The following is a 26538-nucleotide window of genomic DNA, read 5'->3' as shown; positions in this document are numbered from 1 at the left end:
TTATGTAGCTTTTAGGTGTCCTCTGCCAGTGTATTTCTTCCCAGCTGTCAAGCATGCAATCAGTCTGACGTGCACGACGCAGCCAGTATGATAATAACCCAGTTATTGACCACCAGTGAGAGGGGTCTCTGTGCTTGTCTGGCTGTCAGTGATAGAACCAGTTTGAGAATTCAATAAATAAGGCTGGCAGGAAGGAAGGTGGGCGGTAAGAGGGACTGCAGTCTGACTCAGTCTCTGCCTGCTCTTGTGGAGAGTCGGCGGACGCTCGCTCGCGGTCATCACCCAGCGAGTCCATGTGACAGCGAAACAAGCAGCCAGTCATGTGGGGGGAGGAAAACGTCCTCCATGTGACGTTGGGGAAACTCTCCACAGTTTTCATCGTGTTCGTGTTGTGTTACGCAAGATCAAACCAGACCATGGCTGTCATCCTCATTATCGTAACAGTCGTTTTATATGCTGTGTAGTTCATAGGCGAGTAGTGGTTGATATGGTAGAGGAGAGGCCAAGCCTTTAAGAATTTGTGTTTGTCTTCTTGTGTGTGTTTGTTTTCCGTAAAGGTTCATTTTAGGACGACTCTTTAACCGGTTTGACAGCAATTCCTGAACAAACTTAAACCATTTTTGCCTCAAACTGTGCTGAATGTGTCTTCTGATGAAACGCAATCTGAGATGACGTTCTGATGAGATGTGTGGACTCTTCTACTCATCGTCCTTGGAATGTGTCCGTGCACGCTGGATGTTGCACCTCAGCGTCTTTTTGGGTAGTTCCTGATTTAAAGGGGAACTCCACCGATGTCACGGGTCATAATCGGTTTGCCAGTCATGGGTAGTGTTACTCATCGTGTGTTTTGAGCCCGCCGTTTGTGGTGCCGCTGAGTCGTGATGAATTACGCTGAGAAGCAGTCGATCTTTCTGAAGTTTTTGTTTCCGTCTATGATTCATTTGTTAACATCATTGCTGTGACTGCTAAACAAAAGAAAAATACTACACATCAAATTCCCCTCTGCAATGCCTTTTGATTGACGAACACACACATATTCAGAATATATGGCAATAAAACAGGTGAATGAAGAGGGACCTTCATTAGTTTTTCTGTGAATGTGGATCTTTTTAGATCAGTTGGAGGAGTGTCTATGAGTTTGCATGTTCCACATTTTTATCAAAAGTGGGTCATGCAGTGAGGGACTCACACCGGTCCGGTCCTGGTTTGGTCTCAACCGTTCGATCTCTTGGTCTCGCCTCTGTCTAGATGCACGCTGGTCTTTGTCGTGACTCAATGTTTTTTTTTTCCATATCTGGTCAAGTCACATCCTTTCAATCACGTCATGTTGGCGTCTTATCGCTCTCATTTGCTGTTGAGGTGACACCGAATGGACCCTGATCTAATTCCCTAAGTTTAAAGTGAAATGTATGAACTGTGCAATAGGAAGTAATACAGGACAGAAGCTTGAATTGCTGGCTAATCGTGTGTGTTAACGAGCACCGGTTGATCCCCCGGCCCTCCCAGCTGCACTCGACCCTTCTCGCTCCGTTCCAATGAACAGGAGAGCAGATTGACCGTGACAGGCGTGCAGGGCGAAGACATTTATAGGTGTTCTTATTACTGGGAGCTGGGGCTTGCTGTCAAAACGGAAGGAGAGAGAGGAAGAGAGGCGATTAATATGCCCATCTGCTCTCTGCTGACTCATATTTATCAGCGTATGTCGATACCTTCACTTACCCTGCTCTCCTCTTCATCCGTGTGGATTTGAATCAGACGTGAATCCACACTTGCATCGGACATGTGCCGGTAGTGCAAATCAAAGCTCTGTGAACCTACTTCTGCACAGAAGGGAGACAAAGCGATGCCCTCCTTTTTTCTTCTTCTTTTTTCTCTCTATTGTCTCACAGCAGCGGAGCGACCTGCCCTTGTTTCTGAGGTGCTACACGTGTTCAAATATTTAGTTTAGTGCACCAGGCCAATTCTTTTTTGCAGTGGATTAATAATCTGCTTGCCTGCTCACTCCTCCATCATACACCCACGCCCACACACACGGGTGGTGATGCTGCGGCAGTTACGACTGATGCGATTTGGCATTACTGGGGCACGATTCCTGCTGAATGCCCTGAAATGTGGCCTCCCCTGTGCCTCCATCCCCACGCTCTCTCCCACAGTCCACTCAGCAATCACTCCAGCGACGCCCCCACCCCCCACTAGCCTTGTACAGACACGCTGAGCACGTTCACTCGGGATGTGGACTCTGGGAATTCTCCAATGAGTGTGAAGTCAAGATAGAAGCTTTCATACTACTCGTCCAGTCTGCAAGCGCTGGAGCTGTTCATACGTGGCCCTCCATAGGGATTGAAACATGTTTTTATTCTGCTGCATGACACAACTACACTTTTGTTTAAGCACTTCAGTGTGAGGAATATAAAAACATCGACAAAAAGCATTTGCATTTAACAAAATAAGACACGCTTCTCAAATGCATCATCAATGTTTCCTTCTTTCAACACACAAGTAGCCGTACAAGAACCTTGCCTCAATAAAGTATTTCCTGAATACAGACTTTGAAAAAAGTCAAAAACCCATGAAGCAGAGACCAAAATATTAGTTTTTTGGTTAAAGTAAAGGGCTTTGGGATCGAGGGGCGGCTGTGGCTCAGGCGCTAAAGCGGGTCGTCCTTTCACGTCTACATGTCGTCGTGTCCTTGAGCGAGACACAGAACCTTGAGTTTCTCTCAGCTGCTTCCACTTCTGAGGATGGCCTAAATGCAAAGGTCAAATTTCACCAAGCTTTGCTGTGTACGATTGTTTGAAACAATGAGTTTTGAGGTCGTGCTGAGACAGAAAAGTTAAAGTAAACTGTTGACTACAGACGTGTTCACACACATCACCACAAAAGAAAACTTTGTTGTCATACAATATCATATATTTTCAGGTCTGTTGGGCAGCGCCAGTTTCACCGGCTCTTCCCGGAACTACAGCACCCTCCTGCTGGAGGAGGACATCGGGCTGCTGTACGTGGGAGGCCGAGGCTTCCTGCACGCGCTCAACACCACCAACATCTCCACGACCGCAAACCTGACGGTGAGCGCCGCCGATCGCCTGCCGCACTGCAAACGCCGTTTCACAAGTTTCCTCGCATTTCCTCGTGGAGGACAAACTAATATTAGCCTTGAGCAGATTGAGCAAATCCCATTGTGTCCCTTCCAATTTTATGGATATGGGATTAAAAGCACCAGGCGTTTATTCAAGGGTTACTGAGCAGAGTCAGAACTCAGTGACGCAGCCAGAGAAATTAAGTGAGCTGTCCTCTCTTCCCGTTTATCTCACACTCTTGCTTTCTTCTCTTCATCTTACATATCCATCTGTGTTTCCCTCTCTATTTACTGCGCTAACTGAGTCATTAACACCCCCTCCCTGTTGTTTGCAGATTGACTGGGACGCTTCCCCCGAACAGAAGAAGCAGTGTCTAAACAAAGGCAGAGACAATCAGGTACTTGGCTTCAAATTTGACTTTTATTATTATTGTTATTATTATTATTCAGCCTTGTGATCTTTTACAAACAGTCTTTAGTTACTGAGTTATTATTAGAGATCCTAAATGAAACACATCTGCTTTGTGACGTGCATATTGCTTCTGACAGCATCAAAGTGGATAATCCTTCCAATTGCTTCTTAATCCACTTTTCCTCAATTAAAAAAAATAGTTAAATAAAGAAATTACACTGATTCATTGAATATTCGCATTGTACATGAAGTGGATCGACTGGCTAATGTTCTCTCGTGGAGCCAGAAATAACCTGTTTTTCTCTGTTCCCCCGCAGACAGAGTGCTACAATCACATCCGCTTTCTGCAGCGATTCAATGAGACTCACCTGTACGTCTGTGGAACAAACGCCTTCAGACCTCTTTGTGCTTACATAGTAAGAGCTCGTGCCATTTCCTTCCAGCACAATTATGACCAGAATTTAGATGCTTAATTCTCTGTTATTTTTTCTGTCTGTAAGGATGTAGAGCGGTTCAGCTTCTCCTCCGGCTTCGAGGAGGGCAGAGACAGGTGTCCATACGACCCGGCGAAGGGATTCACTGGTCTCCTCGTCGGTGCGATTTGCATCTTTTCTTTTCTTAAAGGAGCGCTGAAACAAAACAAAAACATAGTAGAAAAAGCAGTTGGTCACCATGCATTCATACATACTGATGTAAACACCTCATACGGGCACAGTAGTATTGCAATAATTTACACTTTCTATGACATTCATGTCTATAATGCATCATAAACACACTTATGATGTGATATAATTGCTTTTAGGACTCATAAACATTCATCATTATTCATAGCAATCATCATAACACATGATAAAGCATTGCATAATGAATCATACGGTCAAGTATCATGATGCCTCATACGGTATACGATAACTGTTATAATGCATTTTGAATGTGATTATAAGTTGCTCTAATTGGACTCTGAGGCTGATTCATTCACACGAACAGTGGTTGTGAAATAACTCATAATTTTACAACTTTTAGGACCAAATGTTTTAAATAAGGGCTGATCAAGTTGATTTGCATTAACAATTAAGATTTAGACATATTATATCCGCATTAGGTGATGAGTCAGTTTGCCTTTAACTGTTGTTTCCACGTTTCTTTCCTGTCATTAATCTATCTGTTAATCAGACGGTGAGATGTTCACGGCTTCTCAGTACGAGTTTCGCAGCTCTCCAGACGTGCGCAGGAACTTCCCCTTCCCCACGCTCAGGACAGAGGAGGCGCCCACCCGGTGGCTTCTGGGTAAATACAACACATGGCAGCTTACAAGTCAAAGAAGAGAGAGATAACCATCAAATAATGAATACATGTGCGCAAAAACATTGCATGCACTGGTTCCTTCTCTTCACTTACAGTGAACTACTAAATGGACCAAAGCTCATTGCCATTTTTGTATATTTTTAGCTCATTGGATGTTTTGCTGTTACGACAAAAACTGATTGACTCGGAGATTGAAAATCACATCAGAAAAATTGTGCTGCACTGCAGCTCTAACTGGCTTAGTTGTGGCAATTCAATCATACTTAAAAGCTCCATCTTTGGTTTCCAAGGAGACACTTCCAAGGCTCCTAATAGGTCTGTGTTTGGACATGTGGATCTGAGTGTGTGTGTGTGTGTGTGTGTGTGTGTGTGTGTGTGTGTGTGTGTCTTGTTTGTACATACAGATGCAGATTTTGTGGGCTCCGTGCTGCTGAAGGAGAGCGTCAACAGCTCCATCGGCGACGACGACAAGATTTACTTCTTCTTCACGGAGCGGAGCCAGGAGCAGATCGCCTACCCGAGCCAGACCAAGGTGTCCAGGGTGGCCCGAGTCTGCAAGGTCAGAGAGCAACCGACCCACATGCTGCTCACCATAATCGTGTTAATGGTTTCCAAAACAGACAAGACTCACATGCCTGCAAGGTCACGGAAAGAAAGGGGTTGAAACGAAGGAGGAGAAAAGTTATTCAAAGTGCAAAAAAAAAACAGCGGGATTATTTAACGCTCTACGTCACTGACGCAGAGTGAAGTAAATGGATTTGAGGAGGCTTTCTGTCCTCAATTCTTCTCAGCTGCCGCTCTGCTATTATGTTTATTATCAGTGCTGAATGAGCCAGTGGTTGGGTGTCTCTAATGTTGACGGCGGTTCTTTCTTTGCCACTGTTGCCAGGCAAACTACAAGTACACCAAACCGCCGACCTCCAATGGCAAACCATCTCTGTCTCTTTATTGCCATCTCGCCCTCTCCCGCTCCTCCTCCCCCGCTCCTCTCTCCCCTCATTTCACTTGCGATCAGCATCTCCGGTCTAGACAGCATGCCCAGCAACTCCTCTCTTTTCTTCCTCCCCGTCGTTTCTTTTAGCCGTGCACGGCGGCGTAATTACCATCACAGTGTGCTGTTGTGCTGAAATCACTGTCGCAGCTTTTTTCTGAGGAATAAACAAATATATATAGTGCCCAAAAGACTCTGAAACCATTATAAATAAGAAACAAACCCCTGCAGTTGCGTATCACCTTTTGCGAGAATGTGGAAAGAAGAATTCATGTGAAAGCTGCATATTGAGTCCCCACTTTGAGCGTCCAGCAAATTAATCATAACAGAGTGATAGCAAAAAGGTTTTCTCCAAAGATTTATTACTTCATTTCTGGATTATTCTTTTTTTGGTCTTTCTGGTGCTTTTTCGCCACAATTTATAGCCCCTTTTGATAGGAAATAAAAGTAATTGATGCCCAATATTTGGCATCTGGAGCGTGATATTGAGTGGTATTGAAAAGTAATTCCAAGCAAAAAGATCTGGACGCTCATAGGCTGCATAGCGGACATGTTTTAAAACGTTTTTTTATGTTGACTCCTTAAAGACCATTGTTAGTGTGAGGTACACAGATATGTAGACGACTAGATGTGTTTACACATTATTTTCCCACATTTAAATACTGTACTTTTACTGCACATTTTCTCCCGGCGAGCTCACAAACAAGCAGTGAAAATGATTTCGGAACTTCCTGAACTTTCTTTTCCTCCCGTTCATCTCCTCAAGATTCTCTCTGCATCCCAAAAAATTAATCATTTCTGGAAATAAGGTCCGGACTCGACGCCACCTCTCTCCTCATCGACGCGTGGACTTGTCAGAGCAGTCGAGGGTGTTATAACTCAGTCTGAACTAGGCCACGGCAGCACATGCAGATGTCGAGCTGGTCCCCAGCTCAGCCCCACTGGCAGATCAGCAGTCGCCTCTGGCCTAAAAGCCACTGAAGACTTTCCATTTTTGATCTGCATCACCAGTTGTCCTCCTCTGTTTGTCACTTCCCCCGCCAGACTGCAGTTACTTCCTCTGCCACCATGACCTATTTGCAACAGAGTAGGCTATAAATTGAAAATAAAACATTGGCATTGTTTAAAATCTGCCATTTTGGAGCTCCATACAACAAACAAGCTGCACAAAATCTTTAGAAACCGACTTCACGTCTGGCTCAAACTGAGTCCATCATGCCGTTTTTGTTTAATTTCCCATCCATCCATCCATCCATCCATTATCAGCCGCTTATCCGGGGTCGGGTCGCGGTGGCAGCAGGTTCAGCAGGCCGACCCAGGCTTCCCTCTCACCCGCAACACTTTCCAGCTCATTCTGGGGGATCCCGAGGCGTTCCAAGGCCAGCCGGGAGATATAATCCCTCCAGCGTGTCCTCGGTCTTCCCCGGGGTCTCCTACCAGTTGGGCGTGCCTGGAAAACCTCTAATGGGAGGCGTCCAGGAGGCATCCTGACTAGATGCCCGAACCACCTCAGCTGACTCCTTTCGACATGAAGGAGCAGCGACTCGACTCCAAGCTCCACCCTGCGGAGGAAGCTCATTTCGGCCGCTTCTATCCGAGATCTCGTTCTTTCGGTCACGACCCAGAGTTCGTGACCATAGGTGAGGGTTGGAACATAGACCGACCAGTAAATGGAGAGCTTCGCCTTCCGGCTCAGCTCCCTCTTCACCAGGACGGACCGGTACAGCGCCTGTTTTATTGCTGCAGCCGCACCGATCCGTCTGTCGATCTCCCGCTCCACCTTACCCTCACTCGTGAACAAGACCCCGAGATACTTGAACTCCTTCGCTTGGGGTAGGCAGTTTGTCCCCACCTGGAGGGAGCAATCCACCGGTTTCCGGCAGAGCACCATGGCCTCAGATTTGGAGACGCTGACTCTCATCCCTGCCGCTTCACACTCGGCTGCAAAACGCCCCAGTGAATGCTGGAGGTCACAGTCCGAGGAGGCAAACAGGACCACATCATCCGCGAACAGCAGAGAGGCGATCCCGAGACTCCCGAACCGGATCCTCTCCGCCCCCTGGCTGCGCCTAGATATCCTGTCCATGAAGGTCACGAACAGGACCGGTGATAAAGGGCAGCCCTGGCGGAGGCCAACACCCACCGGGAACGTGTCTGACTTACTACCGAGGATACGGACACAGCTCCTACTGCAGGCGTACAGAGACCGGATGGCCCGTGCCAACGGGTTCGGCACCCCATACTCCCGCAGCACCCTCCACAAAAACCCCAGAGGGACCCGGTCGAAGGCCTTCTCCAAGTCTACAAAGCACATGTAGACTGGTTGGGCAAACTCCCAGGACCCCTCCAGTAGTCTTGCGAGGGTAAAGAGCTGGTCCACTGTTCCACGACCGGGACGGAATCCACACTGCTCGTCTTGAATCTGAGGTTCCACAAGCGGTCGGAGCCTCCTTTCCAGCACCCTGGCATAAGCTTTTCCCGGGAGGCTGAGCAGTGTGATGCCACGATAGTTCGAGCACACTCTCCGGTCCCCCTTCTTGAAGATGGGAACCACCACCCCGTTCTGCCAGTCCATGGGCACTGTTCCCAACCCCCATGCGACACTGCAAAGGCGTGTCAGCCAAGACAGCCCAACAATGTCCAGCGCTTTCAGCATCTCAGGGCGGATCTCGTCCACCCCTGGCGCCTTGCCACCAAGGAGCTTTTTGACTACCTTAGCGACCTCTGCCAGGGATATGGGAGAAACCACCCCAAAGTCTTCCGGCGCTGCCCCCTCTCCGGGGGACATGTTAGCCGGGTTTAGGAGTTCCTCAAAGTGCTCTTTCCACCGCCCGACGATGTCCCCAGTCCGGGTCAGCAGTTCCCCCCCCTGCTGAGAACAGCCTGGGGTAGCCCCTGCTTTCCCTTCCTGAGCCGTCGGATGGTTTGCCAGAACTTCCTTGAGGCCAACCGAAAGTCCTTCTCCATGGCCTCCCCGAACTCCTCCCATGCCCGAGTTTTAGCATCCGCGACCATCGCAGCTGCAGCCCTTCTGGCCTGCCGGTACCCGTCAGCTGCTTCAGGAGACCCCTGGACCAGCCAGGCCCGAAAGGCCTCCTTCTTCAGTTTGACGGCTTCCCTCACCCCCGGTGTCCAACACCGGGTTCTCGGGTTGCCGCCACGACAGGCACCGATGACCTTCCGGCCACAGCTCCGAGCAGCCGCGTCCACAATAGAGGCTTTGAACATGGTCCACTCGGGTTCCATGTCCCCAGCCTCCCTCGGGATTTGTGAGAAGTTCTTCTGGAGGTGGGAGTTGAAGACCTCCCGGACAGGATCCTCCGTCAGACGTTCCCAGTTCACCCTCACTACACGTTTGGGCTTGCCAGGTCTTTCTAGCCGACTCCCCCGCCATCTGATCCAACTCAGCACCAGGTGGTGATCAGTTGACAGCTCTGCTCCTCTCTTCACCCGAGTGTCCAAGACATACGGCCGCAGATCAGATGATACGACTACAAAGTCGATCATTGATCTCCGGCGTAAGGTGTTCTGGTACCAGGTACACTTATGAGCCACCTTATGCTCGAACATGGTGTTCGTTATGGACAAACTGTGGCTAGCACAGAAGTCCAACAACAAAACACCATTCGGGTTCAGATCGGGCAAGCCGTTCCTCCCAATCACGCCCCGCCAGGTTTCTCTGTCATTGCCCACGTGAGCGTTGAAGTCTCCCATGAGAACTATGGAGTCGGCGGGCGGCGCCCTTTCCAGGACCCCTCCCACCGACTCCAAGAAGGCCGGATACTCTGAACTGCTGTTCGGTGCATAAGCACAAACAACAGTCAGAGCTTTACTCCCTGCAACCCGTAGGCGCAGGGAGGCGACCCTCTCGTTCCCCGGGGAAAACTCCAACATAGCGGCGCCCGGCGCCTCTCACCCTGGGCAACTCCAGAAAAGGACAAAGTCCAACCCTTCTCCAGGAGCTTGGTTCCAGAGCCCATGCTGTGCGTGGAGGTGAGCCCAACTAAATCTAGCTGGTACCGCTCCACCTCCTGCACCAGCTCCGGCTCTTTCCCCGCTAGCGAGGTGACGTTCCACGTCCCTCGCTTAATTTCCCCTCAGGCGTAATTTTTATGGACTTAATTTCTTGGATTTCCGCGATGACCCGGACGGTGCTTTGATTGACATTGATTGTGATCCATCAGTGCATCCCTTTAGCTCTTTCCACAATAATATAACCTGGTAAAACATAAACTGAAACTCAGCTGGATCCATCTTAATGCCAACAACAACTCTGTGAGGAAAAGATTTTGTCTGCAGTCTTTTCCCCTCTCACGCGTTGTCAAAAAATGAGTTATTGATTTCCTAATGCGGGTATTTTTTGTTTTCCATATGCATTTTTCTCTGTGTCTGTGGGAGGCCGAGGCGCCATAATTCCCACTAACAAAGAGAAAAGTAGTCAGTCTCTTGTTCTCCTCTCTACTAAATGAGGTGTGCTAAATTACTCTTTTAGGGAGAGATTTCTTGCAGCTTTGCCTCCCAGTGCTACCGAAATGCAATTAGAGCAATTGGGCTAAAGTAGGCACTAACACTCAGCTCCTGTTTCATAAGACTCTCCTCACTTCCTCCTCACTCTCCTTTATGTGTGTATAGTGATGTGTACATTATGATTATGTTTGTAGATGAATATTGTTTCACTGTTATCACAGATCAGTGGCCGCTGATGTGTGTTTGAGCATGAGAGTCAATTTGTGTTAAGCATATACGGCAGAATACTTCTAATCCTCCAGTCTTTTATTTGTCGCCTCCTCTGTGTGCAGAATGACTGGGGAGGCCAGAGGACCCTGCAGAGGAAGTGGACCTCCTTCCTCAAGGCCAGAATGGTGTGTTCAGTCCCAGAATACGAGCTGCACCTCAATATCCTGCGCAGTGTGTTCGTCCTGCAGGGTCGGGACGCTCAAAGCAGCGTTTTCTATGGCGTCTTTGGCCTGGAATGGTAAGAGACAACGTCAAATTCTGCTTTTATTATGGACTTTTATGCCCCATTTAAGTAGCTTTAAGGTTGGAAATAGTATCTTATTTTCGCTGTCGGACAAAATATGTTGTATATTCTGTGTCAGCATCATTTTATACACATTTTCACTCTGGCATGTTGGGAATCTTTGGGATCTCCACTCGACTTTTACAGAAAACTGTAGACGAGATCTTAAGTGGGAACATGTGAAATAATGAGGATAATTTAGGCGAAGACCTTATACGTGAGTGTAATTCTCTCTCCTTCAACCTTCTCCTCTATCTCACAATAATGAGTGACGTGAAGAACTGCATCAACTTGTTTTACAGAGTACAGAATATCTCCATAGTCAAACACAGACATGATGACTGTTTGCAAAGTGCTTTTCTTTCACAAAGGCTTCAGTCTGCACACATTTTTATTTATTTTTTGTTTCTCAGGCAGTTGCTGAAGTTTGAAAGTCATAACTTTTTTGGACAGGGTGCACACTTAGTTAAAATAGAATTATTATTTAATTATTAATTATTAATTATTGTTATTAGTTTAGAATGTTATATATATATATATATATAGTAAATAATAGCCGGGTTAAATGTATCAAGATAATAGTGTGGATTCTAGTTCCTCCACAGCAAACTGTGAAAAACATCACAATACAGTAGATCTACTGTATATTTCTGTGAAAGCAATGCATTCTGGGAGTCATAACGCTTGCTCTCCTGAGCCAAGCTGACAAATACTGTACATTTTGATTACAATACGTTACTGTTTCTTGCTATCAAAATACTGCAATTTTTGAATTATCACAGCAAATAAAATTAAAATGAAGCAAAGTGTGCTTTATTTACAGTCAGCTTCTATATTCTTTTGATACAGTAGAGATACTACAGATTGTACACTAGTTTATGACAACATTGCTGCGAGTAATTTACTGTAATTTTACAGTAAAAACATTGTACAGTGTGTACAATGTTTTCTTTAACTGGAAACTAACTGACTCCAGAACAAACGAACAGAAAGTATGTAGAAACTATTGTGAAACTTAAACTGAACTACATTTTTATAGTTAATTTTTATTTTATAAACCTCACAGTAAAACAGATAACAGCAGTTCGACAAGGTCCATTAACCTGGAGACTCCCTCGTTAATAATGTACATTATTTCAAGATGAATACAGATCCTTTTTCTCAGCATCATTTATCAAAAAAAAAGGCATTGAGTCATGCAAAAATGAAATACTTTCTGGTTGCAGCTTCTCCGCTTTTGGAGATGCTTCATTATAATTTGAATATTTGGGAGTCTTTTGACTTTTTAGTTGAGTGAAACAATCCATTTGCAGACATCACCTCAGGCTCTGGGAACATTTTACATTCTACATTTTACAAAACGACTAAACAATTTATCCCAACAATATTCGGCACACCAACTGATAACTGAAGACAGAGAGTCGCAGATGACGTGACAATGTCAGAGGACGATGTCCGCCGGCGGCATATCTGGCAGCGGAGTGTGAGTGTGTGCTTATGCCGATATGCCGAGTCATGCTGCGTGAAACTGTCCCCAAGGGTGCTCCGTTTCTGATGGAGAGGATAACATTGCAACGGGACCGTAACACGATCTACTTCTCTCTCGGCTTTTCCCTTTTTTCTACTGCTACACTTCCTTTTGTGGTTATTCAATCTCAACCCCTGTCCGCCCGTCTCCTCATTCACTGCAGCAGCTGCCTCTCTTTCTTCTTTTTTCTCTATCCAAAAACCCCCCCCCACACACACACACACACACACACCTGTGTGAGTAGTCGTCACTCTGCGTTAGACTCAAAGCGTGCGCCGGTGAGTAAGCCCCTGAGCTGAATTGCTCACCAGGCTCCAAGACAGATTCAGGTTTCACTTCACTCTCATTTTCCTCACGCTTGAATGCTTTCAAAGGCGCACAATGGACTTAAGAACGTGACGCAGACATTCACCCTCCATTACTAATCTTACCTGTAGGGTTTAAGATTAAGGGTCACCTGAACCACAAAGGGTGCTGCTTCCCTCATGACTCACAGGGAGGAGGGTTCAGTGCTGTGAGTGTGGTGTTGAGAAATCTGCAAAGCCAATATTTCATTACTGGAGTGGCTGATGGAAGAAAATTACACACCTGTCAGTGACGCCACTCCTACATGTTCGTTCAGGACAAATGTATAAGATCCAGGGGATAACGTGAGCTTGAAAAACTACACTTTTCCACATTAATGCCCCCCAGTTACGGTCATGGAAAACCTGGAAAAGTCATGGAATTTTAAAATGGTTATTTTCAGGCCTGGAAAAGTCCTTAAAAAAAAAAATCCCAAAGATTTTAGAAAATGTTGTTCATTTACGGCGAGTTTGAAATAATGAATATGCTTTTAAAAGAAAGACGCTCAAAATATAAGCAGGCATACGCTCTATCTAGACATGTTTATTATTTTAATCAAACTATTGTCTCATTCATTTGTGTCATTTAAGGTTTACTGTATGCTTTGGAATTCTCATTGTTCGTTAAAATACTACATTTTCTCACTTTTTCATGTTTACACCGAGATTTCACAAAATGTTTGGTCATGAAAATTTGGCTTAAAGTCATGGAGAAGTCATGGAAATCCATTGGTCAGAATGTGTATGAACCCTGCTCTTTGCCTTATGATCACAGATCATAAGGCATAACTCAATCTTGGTTGCAGTTGCAAATAACAACCTGTCTTTCAGGAAGAATATCAAAGCGTCTGCTATCTGCCAGTACACCTTCTCGGACGTGCAGAGGGCGTTCGATGGGCCGTTCATGGAGGTGCAGGACTCAAAGTGGAGGGAGTACACGGGGAAGGTTCCAGAGCCAAGACCTGGATCTGTAAGCTTCGCCTGTTCAAAGCAAACTACTTCCACCATCGTAAAAGTCTTTAATGTCTTCCCCTCTCTGATCATTGCTCTGCCTCTGATCCCTCCGCAGTGCATAACAGATGTGCACAGGTCCCAGGGCATCAACTCATCTCGAGACCTCCCAGACAACGTCCTCACTTTCGCCAGAAGGCACCCGCTGATGGCCGGCCAGGTGCACCCGATAGGCGTGCGCCCACTCATGTTCAAGAGGAGTGTCAACTATGTGAAGATCGTCGTGCACAAAGAGCCGGCGCTGGATGGGAACACTTACACTGTTCTGTTTTTGGGAACTGGTGAGTTTTACTACTGGGAAGATCGAAAGCAACAGGATGGGCTTGGGGGCGTCTTTTATTGAGTGAACATCCTTTTTAGTGAAAAAAACACACATAATCTTTAATAAGGCCATCATGTATCTTAAAGTAAATACATACATAATAAATACATACGTAAATAATAAATACAATACATAAATACATACATAAATAATAATTACAAAATAATAAATACAATACATGAATACATACATAAAGAATACATAAATAAAAATGTATTTATAATGAAATACAAATAAAAAATACTATTTTACAATACATAAAATAATAAATGCAATACATACATACACTAAATAATAAATACAATAATAATATTGTATTTAATACAATATTATTAATAACCCTATTAGTACTACTATAAATTATATAATATTATAATATAATAATACATTCTATAATATTATAATATAAATAAATACTATAACATAAATACATACTATAATATTATTATAGTATTTATAATAATAATACATCATAAATACAATACATAAATACATACATAAAAAATTAATACATAAAAATGTATTTTGAATTTTGAATACATAAAAATGTATTTTATAATAAAATAAAATAAATAAAAATAATAAATATTATTTTACAATACATAAAATAATAAATACAATACATAAATAATCACAAATAGCAACATTGGGTGAGTCTGTTCGGTCTTACATTATCATTCTAGTAGTTTCTCAGACTCTATTTTTCACTTTACCACGATAGTGAAGTTACTCTTGTGACGATATTCACAAGTATGCCAACAACAGAAATTCACCACAAGGGTTTTTCATCGAGATCCACAATGAAATCCTACATTGTCTCTTCCACACCTGCCACAGAAGTCACAGAGTGTTGCGGGACAGACTCCCTCATTGTTGGTTTTTGTTCTTTTCATTAGATTTGTTGACAAAAGCTAAACTACAGATAAAACACCATCCATTGCAGAAACTGGATCGTGTTCCCTGTATTGCCTCTGCAGTGTCTTGCTTGACACGGTTGTATCTTTTCCCCCCCAGATGACGGGTGGCTGCACAGAGCTGTCGACATCGGTGGAGAAATGCACATCATGGAAGAGCTGCAGCTGTTTGATGAAGCCCAGCCCATAGAGAGCATGGTCATATCCTCTGCTCTGGTACGTATGTAGAGTATGTAGAGTTAAACCTTACCAGCCTACTCGTGTGTGTGAGTGATGCAGATGAAAGCCTTTGATAGCTCATGGCCAGGCTAATTAGATAATAATCACATATAATTGGAGTGTAAAAATGCTATTCACAGAGGATGTTTATTTATCAATCGGAGTTAGTAAATTATATAAGAATGTTTCAGTGTCTATATACATTATAGTTAAAGTTACTACATGGAACCTTTAACTGGTTATGAAAGTCTCAATTTAACACGGATGCCTCTTTATGACCCACATAAGTAAAAAAAGAAAGAGGAAAAGACCATCAGCAAGAAGATTGGCTATTTCTATTTTTAATGCTTGTCTTCTCGTTCTCTGTGAAATCAGACAAACCAATTTACACCAAGAAGGTTCAGCAGAAACTTACTGCAATAAAACAATACATTTTCTCAAGGGACTCTCATAAACACTACCACTTTTGTCCACAGGGAGCGCCCAAGTCAATGCAAAATTAAAGTCTGTGGTAGCTTTAAGTTTTGGGTGTGCAGCTGTTCTGCAGCGACCAGGAAAGGGTCATTTTCATCAGTAATCGATGATTAATCAATGCGTCACAATGCTTGTGCTTTAGGGCTTTAAAAGTCAAAAGAGTAAAAGTAGGAACAGATTAAAAAACAGACTTCTCTTTTTTGTATTACTTCGCAGCGGAGCATCTATGTCGGCTCCCACTCTGCAGTGGTGCAGGTGCCGATGTCCGCCTGTCAGAGGTACACTTCCTGTTACGACTGCGTATTCGCCAGAGATCCGTTCTGCGGCTGGGACGGGAGGGCGTGTGTGGAGATATCTTCACGTGCACAGAGGTGAAAGGAACACACACACACACACACACACACACACACACACACACACACACAGGTTTTATAGAAAGTAGGAAGAAATCTCCCAAAATCCCCTCTGTTTATCTACTACATGCGACTGGATGAGAACAAAAACAAACGTTCAAAACTTCTGTAAATTATCTTTGTTGTTGCATTTTTCAGGGGGGGGGGGAAAGAGACATTTGTTGTTATTTAGATTTAAGACTCAAATGTTGCCAAGAAGTGTCAACACCTCCACATTATTAATATGACAGTTCAGGTCAGATAAAATGATGCTGTGATGATGCTATATATCATTATTGTTATGGCCTCTCTTGAAATGAAACCTGGAAACAGAGATGAATAATTTTGACACAGTGTACATTTTTGCATTACATGACCTTTTATTTCTTTCTTCTGAGCCCCGACAGCAATACCGGAGTCGAATTAATTATTCATACAGCTTATTTTACCTTCCGACAGAATTTCTATGAAGGCTGGTCTAAGACAATGTGGTCGACCTGGATTTCTCCCATCAGCTCAGCAGGAGCTTCTTCTGTTTACAACAATTAGGACAAAAAACCTTCCGGGTTTCAAAACGCACTTCTCTTGTAGCATTTAGGTCGAGTGTAACTGAGCATCTACAACAGAAGATAAAAAAGTGTGTTACAGATTATTTATTACTTTTTGTTCTGTTTGAGTCGTCGTAGGAACCCCAAATTAATTCCAATAATTGTGTTTATTGTATATATTTGTTCAGCAAAGTCTTGGGAAAAAAATGTATATCTGCAAAAAAAACACTTTTAAAAGATATTTTGATCAAAACATCCAGCACGATATGAGCAGGATTTCCCAAAAATGCCTCCTTGAGCGGTCACCGAGTTTTCTAAACTGTATTATGGTGCCCTAACAACAGCCCACATACTAATAAGACAGCTTTTGGGAAAGATTAGGACCTAAAGGATCGGAATATGCAACAAAAATCATAGTAGAACACAGCATTTGGGTGATCAAAGGAGTTTCAGTCGTTCGGTTAAAAAACAGAGTTTACGTAAATACTTAAACTTAACGGTTACTTGAATTATGTTTTACACCAGATGTATCTTCTCACAAGGGTTGCACTATTGTAGCAATTTAAATGAAGTTAAACAACGTTGTGGTTTCGGAGATAATATGTTGTTGTTTTTTGTCTGATAATAGGCGCAGGGGGATTTTCGCACACTGTTTTTAAAGGATTAACTAAAGGTACTAGTACCAGACTCTGTTTCAACAAAAAAATGGTCCTGAACTGAAAATGCTAAGTATGGAAGTACTTAAAGTGTCAAAAGTAAAAGTACTCAATGGAGAATGGGAGTGTTATACTATTGTATATTATATGAAAACAATTCTGTTGCTGATGCATTCATATTTTAACAGCATTTTATATTTTACTATTCTGATGAATAGTTTTATCTATATCAATGCATCATATTTTGTAAGTTGTCTATGTCAAATCTTAAGTATTGGGCATAATATGTAGATATTCAAGTAAAGAACAATACCTCAAATGTGTATAAGTGTAGTACTTTTTTAGATAGTATATGAATCCTGGATGTTTAAAACTATTGGGAAAAAAGTGTAATTAAATAGAAATGTTGTAGTTGTGAACCAGTTTGCATTATAAGCCCCTTCCAAATAAAACAAACACTATACCCAAACACATAAATATGACTTTGGCTCACTCTTCCACTGGGTATTGTTTGTGCCCCTCTTCATTCACACTGCATGAGTGAGTAGCAGAGATCTTAATCTCCATTACGGCAGCAGACACATCATCCTCTCCTGTGGATTTATTTGGGAGGAAAGATGCCAACAGAACTGAATGTTAATGGGAGAGAACTCACACACGGACACTATTTTTACTGATGGAGGTTGTTGATATACAATCATGGTGACCGAGGGGAAGCTTTGGCAGGATTGTTCTTGACTCTTCTTCACTGAACTGGGTAAAAATAAAATCATATATGATTTATTATATATACTGCTCTCTCTGCCTGCAGTTCGATCTAAAATGGGTTTCTCTTCGTGAATTGCTGCAGAAGCCGTGTTCTGTAGTCTGGCTGCAGATATTTTGGGGTATTTTAGAATCTTGCTTGTGTTAGCCTCATTAGGTTGTTGTTTTGGATGCGTCTTAGTTATTTTTATGGCTTTAAACAGCTCTTTTTTTAAGTGTCATGCAGGTTGTTTTTGACTCTCTCGATTTGAGGATCTGTGTTTTCTCCCTCCTATATTGTTTGTCTGTAGCTCATCCTAATTGCTATATGTCTTGGCCACAATTTACTTGATAAGGAGATTGTTAATCTGAATGAGGCTTTCTTCTTAAAGCTGCGGCAGGGAACTTTGATTTTGTGTTGGTTTTGGCGCTCCATGTGGACAGGAATGGTAGTGTGCCATAAAGGTTAATGGGAATAGAAATAGATTTAGAAATAGCCAATCTTCTCACTGAGAATCTCGTTTGGATATTTAGGTTATATAGGGGCATACGTATTAAATTAAGACTGTTTCATAACTAGTTAAAAGTTCCTCGAAGTAACTTTGAATAAAGATTAAATACAAAATGTTCAACATTTGAACTAAATTTGAAATCCCTTTGTTGCAGGTCAAACCTAACCCAGGATATCCTGAAGGGGGTCAGAGGCTGCAAGGAGAATTCAGGAAATGGTAACAACGCACACACATGCACACAATGTACATCCATTATGTACATTATTTACTTTTGAGAAAGCTTAGTGCTTTATTTTACCTCCCACACACACGCAGATTATGAGGTGAAAGAAGTCCAGCACTTCTTTTTCTCTTCCTGAAAATTAAGCATTTAGCTGCGATGAAGACGTTTCATTAGACGTGTGCTCCTCACCCATCCGGGTCTCAACGTTCACATTTTAATCAGTCTATCCTCTCGGCGGTCATGCTGGGCTCCCTGCATTTAAAGAGGCTTATGAAATGAGATGGAAAGTGATGCGGGAAAAGGTTGCTCACGTTGAAACCGTGACCTTTGTGACCTGACACCTCCTTATATATTCATCTCTGCTGCACCACGCTGCCTCTCTCACGTCCTCCACCTTCACTCTTGCTCCCTCCCACTTATGTCACCTCTCGCTTCATCTCCGTCTTCGCCCCGTCTCATGTCTCTTGTTCCCTTCTCTCTCTCTCTCTCTGTCGCTCAGTGGTCCACCGGCGGCGCTCTGTGATGTCGGGCGACGACGTGCTGCTCCAGTGCGAACTGCGCTCCAACCTGGCCGCTCCGCGCTGGACGCTGAACGGCAAAGAACTCCAGGGATACGGCCTCAATTCGGGCTACCGCATCGGCACCGACGGCCTCCTCATCATCGGCGCTCGCGCCCAGCAGAGCGGGTCCTATCGCTGCTTCGCCGTGGAGAACTCCGTCTCAATCCTGATTTACCTTTACACCGTCAGGGTGCACACGGACTCGTACTTCCCCGTGGAGCCCACGGACACGACCAACCCCGCTACAGTTTCCAGCACGACTGTCTTCGCCACCAGCGGCCCCACCGAGCAGCCTCTGCCCTCGCCGCCCGCCCCGCTGCCCCCTGGAGCGGAGTTCCAGACCTACAGACACATGGAGGCCGTGTACATTTCCCTGGTGGCGATCCTCGGGGGGCTTTGCCTGGTGTTGACTGTGGTGCTGCTTTACGTGAGCTTCTGCACCAGACGGGCGTCTCGGAACCGAAAGTTCTCCCAGCAGGGGCTGCAGGTCCTGGGGGCCTCTGAGAGAAAGCGGAGCTCCCATCTGGAGCTGAAAACCATCTCCAGCCACTACAACGGCCGCCAGGGTCGTCGCTCCATCTCGGTGACGACTTTCGGGGACTTGGACGACGGCTTCCTGCAGATAGTTCCGGGCGAGAGTCAGTTCTCTCCGTGCAAAACGCCTCCGCCGGCTCCTCCTCTTCCCATGCCGCCTCCGCTGCCCAACATGGACTACGCCAACGGGCTGTCTTCCACTCTGCCCAGCGTGCTGAGGAAGATGAACGGGAACAGCTACGTGCTGCTGCGGCAGGTCGAACACGACGGCATGTCGCCGCTCTACCTCTCCTTCACGGAGGAGCTCAACAGGATCCTGGAGCAGAGGAAACACTCACAGCTGGACCTGCAGCCAGACGAGAGCTCCATCTAGGACGCCCCTCTCAGTCGTTGTTATTTATTTTGACCCCAAAGGGTGACCCGTAGCTGAGGGGAGAACTGACTGTTGTATCGAACGCTGCTGTTATTTACCCGGTGTCACCTGCAGGTCGTGTCCTCACTTGATCTGAAATGTGCAGCCTACGACAAACGGCCCAAGATTTCAAGTCAACAACGGACTGCACTAACTAGAGATTGATATTCAAACAACTGGCCACAGACTGCACGGTTACAAAATGACCACGAGCTGGCAAGGCTTGTGAGAGATAGATGGCGGTCGGATGACACAAAACATGCAAAGGTGCAAACTGGGACACAAAAATAAATCAGGCCGCGGAGGGGATCACGTATTTATGAGACCGTGAGGAGTGTTCAGGAAGTGCAATGTAACATTACCCTTCTACGGAGCTTAAAGTGATACTCCACCCAAAATTGGTTGTGCATTGTTGTCCTCAGCATTCAAATACTGTTGGAAACTAAATCATTGACCTGCCTGTTGCAAGTTTGTGTTCCCTGTTCTGAAAGGGAGAACAGGTTTGACTCACCTGTAGTCAAAGGATCATTCTGCGTCTCGATGATGGCGATAGTAGCTGCTCCAGCTTGGAGGCCTTCTCAGGTTTTGGGCAGATGTTGGTAGTTCAGGGTTAATTATTGGGCAAAAAAAATGCATCTTTTCGGGGTGAATTAGTTGGCAGAGCACCTCCAGGTATGACCAATAAGGCGTGACCCTCCCAACCCCCGTGTGTGACATCAGAGCTGACCCTCCTAAAGACATTAGAAGATTGTTACAAGAGTATTTTCATGTTCAAACTAGGAAGGTGCGTTCCATAAAGGTTCAGATCACCCACGACCCCCCCAATCTAGACTCTAATGGGATGTTCAGTAAAACACACTTCATTCAAACTCAAAAACAAGCGGCGATGTGTGCAGGAAATCGGCTCGAGGTCGTTGCACAAGACACCAAGCGGCGGCTGAGCAGCGGTGCCGTACTTGGTAGTGTGTGTACTGGTACTTCACTTAGCTGTTAATGCACCAAGCGTGAGTCACCGGAAAACACTCGAGAGGTCCTTGAGCATGCATGTCATATAATTGGCCGCCCCAAAACATGATGCAGTTTTGCTGCGGCAGAATGTGAGATTAGCCGTGGACAGACACAGAGGTGCACACTCACTCACTCACGGACACACGTGAGCGATCGCCTGATTAATTTCTAGCGGAGATAATCCATAGTCAGGCGGCAACTTACTATTATTTTCATGATTAATTTAGTCTAAAAAAATGACAGAAAAGAGTAAAGAGTTCACATCACAATTTGAAACCCCCAAAACATCCAACTCTTTTTCATTTTAGAAATGACGATTAACCCAGAATAACAAGCTTTTGTTCTCTAAGACGTTATCAAACCGGTTTGATTCTCAAAAGACAGCTCTCTTGTGGAGTATCACTTTAAGAAGCTGTTACAGCGCGCGAGAACTCAGGTGGAAAGAAAAATCATACATTTCAATATATATACTTCAAACCACTCTTTCTTCATTTCCTTCCCTCATGTAGAGTCCAGTAAGCACACCACTGGTAGCAGCTGTTAGGAGCAGTTTGTTGTGTCAGTGCCAGGAAAAAACAACAACACCTGTAGCAAACCTGAGCATCTGTGTGAGTAAAGAGACGCAGCTTGAGTAGTCTATTATTGACCATTAAAGGAGCAGCCATTGTGGTCACATTGATTGAATTCACTGAACACCACACTGGCCTCAAGGCCCCGGGAGAGGAAACTACAACACGCTGGAGACAAACGGACCAGATGCTGCAGAGAAGATTCTTATTCGCTGTTATATATTTATACACATAAACGTTGTCTTTGTCAGACTGAAGCCCTGTTTGTGTCGACGGCTTGCAGCTCCTGAGACATCCTGACAGTAGTTCCACGCCAACACCGGGGAGCCATTTTCTTTTTTAAATGACGTCGCAAAGAGACAAAATGTTTTTCCATCTAGTTCTTTTTCTAAAAAAAGCTTCTGGTGGCGAGAGTTGTTGAGTCAGAGTAGAGAAAACCTTCACACATGCCCCCCCTCGGTGTTTACCTGACATCAGAGCAATGCCAAAACAACACCAAACCGCAGCGCCGGCAGTATTTTCCCTCGACAAGGTGAACAGCGCTGTGATTAAATAGCACATGCATAACTTAGCGGGGACTGGAAATGAATCTTCGAGCAGTTTGTAAACATGTCAGCGGTGAATAAAGATCTGTCTCTCCCGCAAAGTGTTGTATCAGCTCTCAGCGACGGCCCTCGACTGTGACTCGCAAGCAGCGTGCATCTGTCAGGGCGCCGCTGACGGTAACGGCGGGGCCTCTTGTCTGTTTGCACAGATCGCTGTCGTCTCCGCAGGTAGAAGCAGACAGAAAACATTTGACCCCGAGCGTCCTGGTCAGCCATGCGGGAAACAGATGATGATGCGAGCGGGCAGCACTTGCAGGTTTTACCGTCGTCCTCTTTGTCAGCTTTGTGAGCAACTTTGTTCCAGAAAAGGCGCTCTACATGCAGACTAAAGGCTGAAAGGGATCGAGGGGCTGATCACACCGAAGAGGTGACACTACACACACACACGTGATTAACCAACGCATCCTCATACAACGATATCTTAGAAAACGTTGCTTCTCATTTGATGCCGTTTTTCCACGAACCCTGGTTCTAGCAACCCTGGTGTTGATTTCTACTCCTTACATGCAACAGTCTTTTCAAAATAAACTTCCGTCTTCACAGGACTCTACTTAGTTAGGTTTAGGCAACACAACTAGTTGGTTAGGTTTGAGAAGTAGATCGTGGGACGCTTAGTTAGGTTTAATAAAAGATGTCGTCTGGGTTAAAATAACTACCGAAGTGCAGCTACGCAAGTTACGCAAGTTCTGTGGCAAAGTTACGTACCCAAAGTTACGTACAGAAAGTTACGTACCCAAAGTTACGTACCCAAAGTTACGTACAGAAAGTTACGTACCCAAAGTTACATACCCAAAGTTACGTACGCAAAGTTACGTACGCAAAGTTACGTACGCAAAGTTACGTATGCAAAGTTGCGTACGTAAAGGTACGTGGCTAAGTTCCGTACGCAAAGTCACGTACGCAAAGTTCCGTACGCAAAGTTCCGTACCCAAAGTTCCGTACAGAAAGTTCCGTACAGAAAGTTACGTACAGAAAGTTACGTACCCAAAGTTACGTACGCAAAGCTACGTACGCAAAGTTACGTACGCAAAGTTACGTACACAATGTTACGTACAGAAAGTTACGTACGCAAAGTTACGTACAGAAAGTTACGTACCCAAAGTTACGTACGCAAAGTTACGTACGCAAAGTTACGTACGCAAAGTTACGTACGCAAAGTTGCGTACGTAAAGGTACGTGGCTAAGTTCCGTACGCAAAGTCACGTACGTAAAGTCACGTACGTAAAGTCACGTACGCAAAGTTACGTGGCAAACACGTCAACGTTGACTTCTCGTTTCTCCCGGGGAGCGAACAGCGGTGACCCATCGACCTCTCCTCCCCACATTCCTGTGTGGGCTTTTGCGGCCCTTATTTTTCATCGTTCATGATCACATGGATAACACACACAATTATTTTGTGGACTATCTACGAATTACAGCGCATTACTTTTCGTAGGTTGCTACGAATGCTGGATTCAGCCTGGATTAACTTGCTTGCTCGCTTATTTTTGCAAATAAATGCCATAACTATTGTTGAGGAGAGACGAGGGAACAGAAAGTGCCAAAAATGCTGACTCATTTCCTGGTTTCAGGACTCATTCCTGCAGCACACTAAAGGGACATTATTTGGGGTGAAACAGATAGCTTATGTATCGGCTCCCCTTTCACACATGTGGCTGTATATTAATTATAACACACCGAAACATGTCACATCTGCCACATCTGTTACATATTACGGTGCGTTTTTCTCTGAATAAAACAATATTGCCCCCTCTTGTTGCTCAATATTTCCCGCCAGTTTGACCTGACCTGTTTGTCCCTTCCAGCCATGCAGAGAACAGACAGACGTGTTGGCAGAAGCTTTTTTAGCCCTTTTTACTTGTTTTCATCCTCATCTGTATTCTTCCCGTCTCTCTCCTCACCACATATATTACTCTGTCTGCTCACATCCACACTGCTGAGTTTACAAACAGCCATGAAGGCCCCATATCAATTAGAGCCGTGGACTTTGTGTTTGTGAACCAATCCCATTTTCTTGCATTAGTTAATAGATGCTGTCGATGCAACTCTCACATTTCTGGCTGACTTATTTTTAGGATCGCTTTCATTGCGCGCAGAAAGCCTAAATATGAATCTGTGTCCTTAAGGTGACAGAAAGTGAAGGTTTTCTGATTCACGCTGATCTATAGGTGTGATTCGCATTTCATTTTATTTAAATCAAAGTTGTAAATAAATGTTCTTGTTTGGTTGTATATTATGGCGAGTTTAACATTTGTTTTCACCATGTGTTATGTAAAAGTATGCTGAAAGCTTCTTCTGGATCTTCTCGACCTTTGCTGCTGCTTCATTTCCGCTCAGAGGACAATCTGTTTACAATAGGCGCTGACTCGGCGCTGTCTTCTATAGTATGGACTTTAAATATATAGTTAACATTTCGGCTATCAGTTTTAAAATCACCTTGCTTCTGCACTCAACCCCACAGTGAAGCAAGTCCCACCCGCTGCCTCGAAATGCAAGATACAGTATATTTTATTTTGATTATTTCTCTCGGTCGTTGGCCAAAGAAAGTGCTGTAAAGAGTTCACAATTTGCACTGTTATTTTGTATAAGTCATGTAAATGTACCCTCGTAAACTGTGACACCTTCCGTCAAGTCGGTTCCGTATGATTTTTGATGCACACTGAACTTTTATCTTTGTGGTTTTCTCAGAATATAACTTGCTGCTTGTAAGATGTTAAGCACTGGAGCTGCTGACAGAAAGGATTTTCTTTTTTTTCTTCTTCTTCTCTCGTCTCTCATGTCTTATTTATTGGAGTTCATTGAATTTCCATTTGCTTTTGTGCAGATAATAACACTTATGTTTGGCTCGGGGGTGGTGTCAACAGCCCTGAGGGGCAGTCAGGACAAGACATGCAAAACATGCTCACACAAACCCCCTTCTCTCAAGACATCACAGCACTTTTGTTTTTAGCTTGTGGCAAGCAGCAAGGGTCCTCCAGTGGGAAGGGAGCTCACACGTGATGCAATACATACATGCACATGCGAGTCCGACAGAGCAGAAGTACAGCATAAGCTCAAAGGGGGGATAAAAATGACCATTTTCAAGGCAGTAACTTAGCAACAGCATCTTGATTTAGAGCCTTTAATGTCCTAGCGTGGGTCTTGCTGTGCCAGATCCCATTGGGGAGCGCGGGTGTGATGAGAGCAAAGTGGCCCTGATATCTGTAGATTAATTCAAATGCAGGAAGCGAGCATAAAACAACAGATGTCATTTTCTTTTGCCAGCTAAATTGTGTGATGCAAGTTTACAGATCATTTAAATGTCCGCACTACTTATTGTCTAAGAAATACAAAAAGGAACTGTAGTCGATGTGGGTGATTTAAAAGGGAGAGGGCAACACAATCCTTATAAATAATGCAACTCAAGTACAGATATTTGGAGAGAAAATGAGTGCGATCAGCAGCAGTGTCCCGCCGCTGTCTCTCACTCATCGCCCTCCTCTGCAGGCGTCTCACGATCTTATTCTACATGGATTTTCAAAAGGTGTTCTGACCATTTTCCTGCATCCAAAGCCATCATTTGCCAGCAGACTAGTATCCATCAACCTGCCGGAACAAGCAATCTGCTCCTTGGGGGCGCTTTTGCACGTTCACTCCAATGCTCATTTGTATTCATCTAGCTACTTGGTTGAATTGATGTTTTTTTTGTTGAGAGGAACACTGAGGTCATTTTATAAAAGGAAAAGGAAGGGTCAAGCGGCCAAGAATTGGCCAAGAATTGCAAAGATAGAAGCGCTGAGGAGTTTTTCCGGCATCTGCCTTGTTAAATTTGAACAAATCGCCCCACTGGAGGAGTTTCCTGCTCATCTTTCAGCCGGTATAGTGGGCAGCTCCGTGCTGCTGAAGGTTAAGACTTGTCTGTCAAGCTGCCACACAACCATCTGTCATGTCCGTTTAAGCTCTGGATCCTTTAAAGTCGAGGAAACGCCCCCAAACCTTCTCAGTATTGAACTGTAAAAACATGTACATTCCCTCGTGTCATACAAATAAAATAAAAGCTGTACATCTGATATGCGTCTTGTCTGTTAAATAGTTTTAAATGCCGTAAAAGCTGCAATCAAGTTTACTCAAAATACAAAAGTCTAAATTTACAACACAAACGCCAGCCTTTGCACAG

The 26538-nt window shown here is 44.5% G+C and overlaps 1 protein-coding gene across 1 annotated transcript in view; it reads left to right on the top strand.

The window, feature by feature from the left end:
- sema4gb (sema domain, immunoglobulin domain (Ig), transmembrane domain (TM) and short cytoplasmic domain, (semaphorin) 4Gb) overlaps positions 1 to 20161 on the top strand; it is a gene marked incomplete at both ends in the record, with an annotated part of 28943 nt that extends 8782 nt beyond the window's left edge. The window contains 13 exons of the mRNA XM_079214511.1: positions 2920 to 3068; positions 3415 to 3477; positions 3809 to 3907; positions 3992 to 4085; positions 4665 to 4778; positions 5201 to 5355; positions 10587 to 10762; positions 13511 to 13649; positions 13749 to 13971; positions 15027 to 15142; positions 15836 to 15990; positions 18626 to 18687; positions 19194 to 20161. Coding sequence (XP_079070637.1) covers positions 2920 to 3068; positions 3415 to 3477; positions 3809 to 3907; positions 3992 to 4085; positions 4665 to 4778; positions 5201 to 5355; positions 10587 to 10762; positions 13511 to 13649; positions 13749 to 13971; positions 15027 to 15142; positions 15836 to 15990; positions 18626 to 18687; positions 19194 to 20161 — 2513 coding nt within the window. The remainder of the gene's footprint in view (positions 1 to 2919; positions 3069 to 3414; positions 3478 to 3808; positions 3908 to 3991; positions 4086 to 4664; positions 4779 to 5200; positions 5356 to 10586; positions 10763 to 13510; positions 13650 to 13748; positions 13972 to 15026; positions 15143 to 15835; positions 15991 to 18625; positions 18688 to 19193) is intronic.
- Positions 20162 to 26538: the final 6377 nt, after the last annotated feature.

This window comes from Taurulus bubalis (genome assembly GCF_910589615.1).
Source record: "Taurulus bubalis genome assembly, chromosome: 2".
Taxonomy (NCBI): Eukaryota; Metazoa; Chordata; class Actinopteri; order Perciformes; family Cottidae; genus Taurulus; species Taurulus bubalis.
Note: the sequence above shows the minus strand (reverse complement) of the source record. Positions and strands in the feature narration are given on the sequence as shown.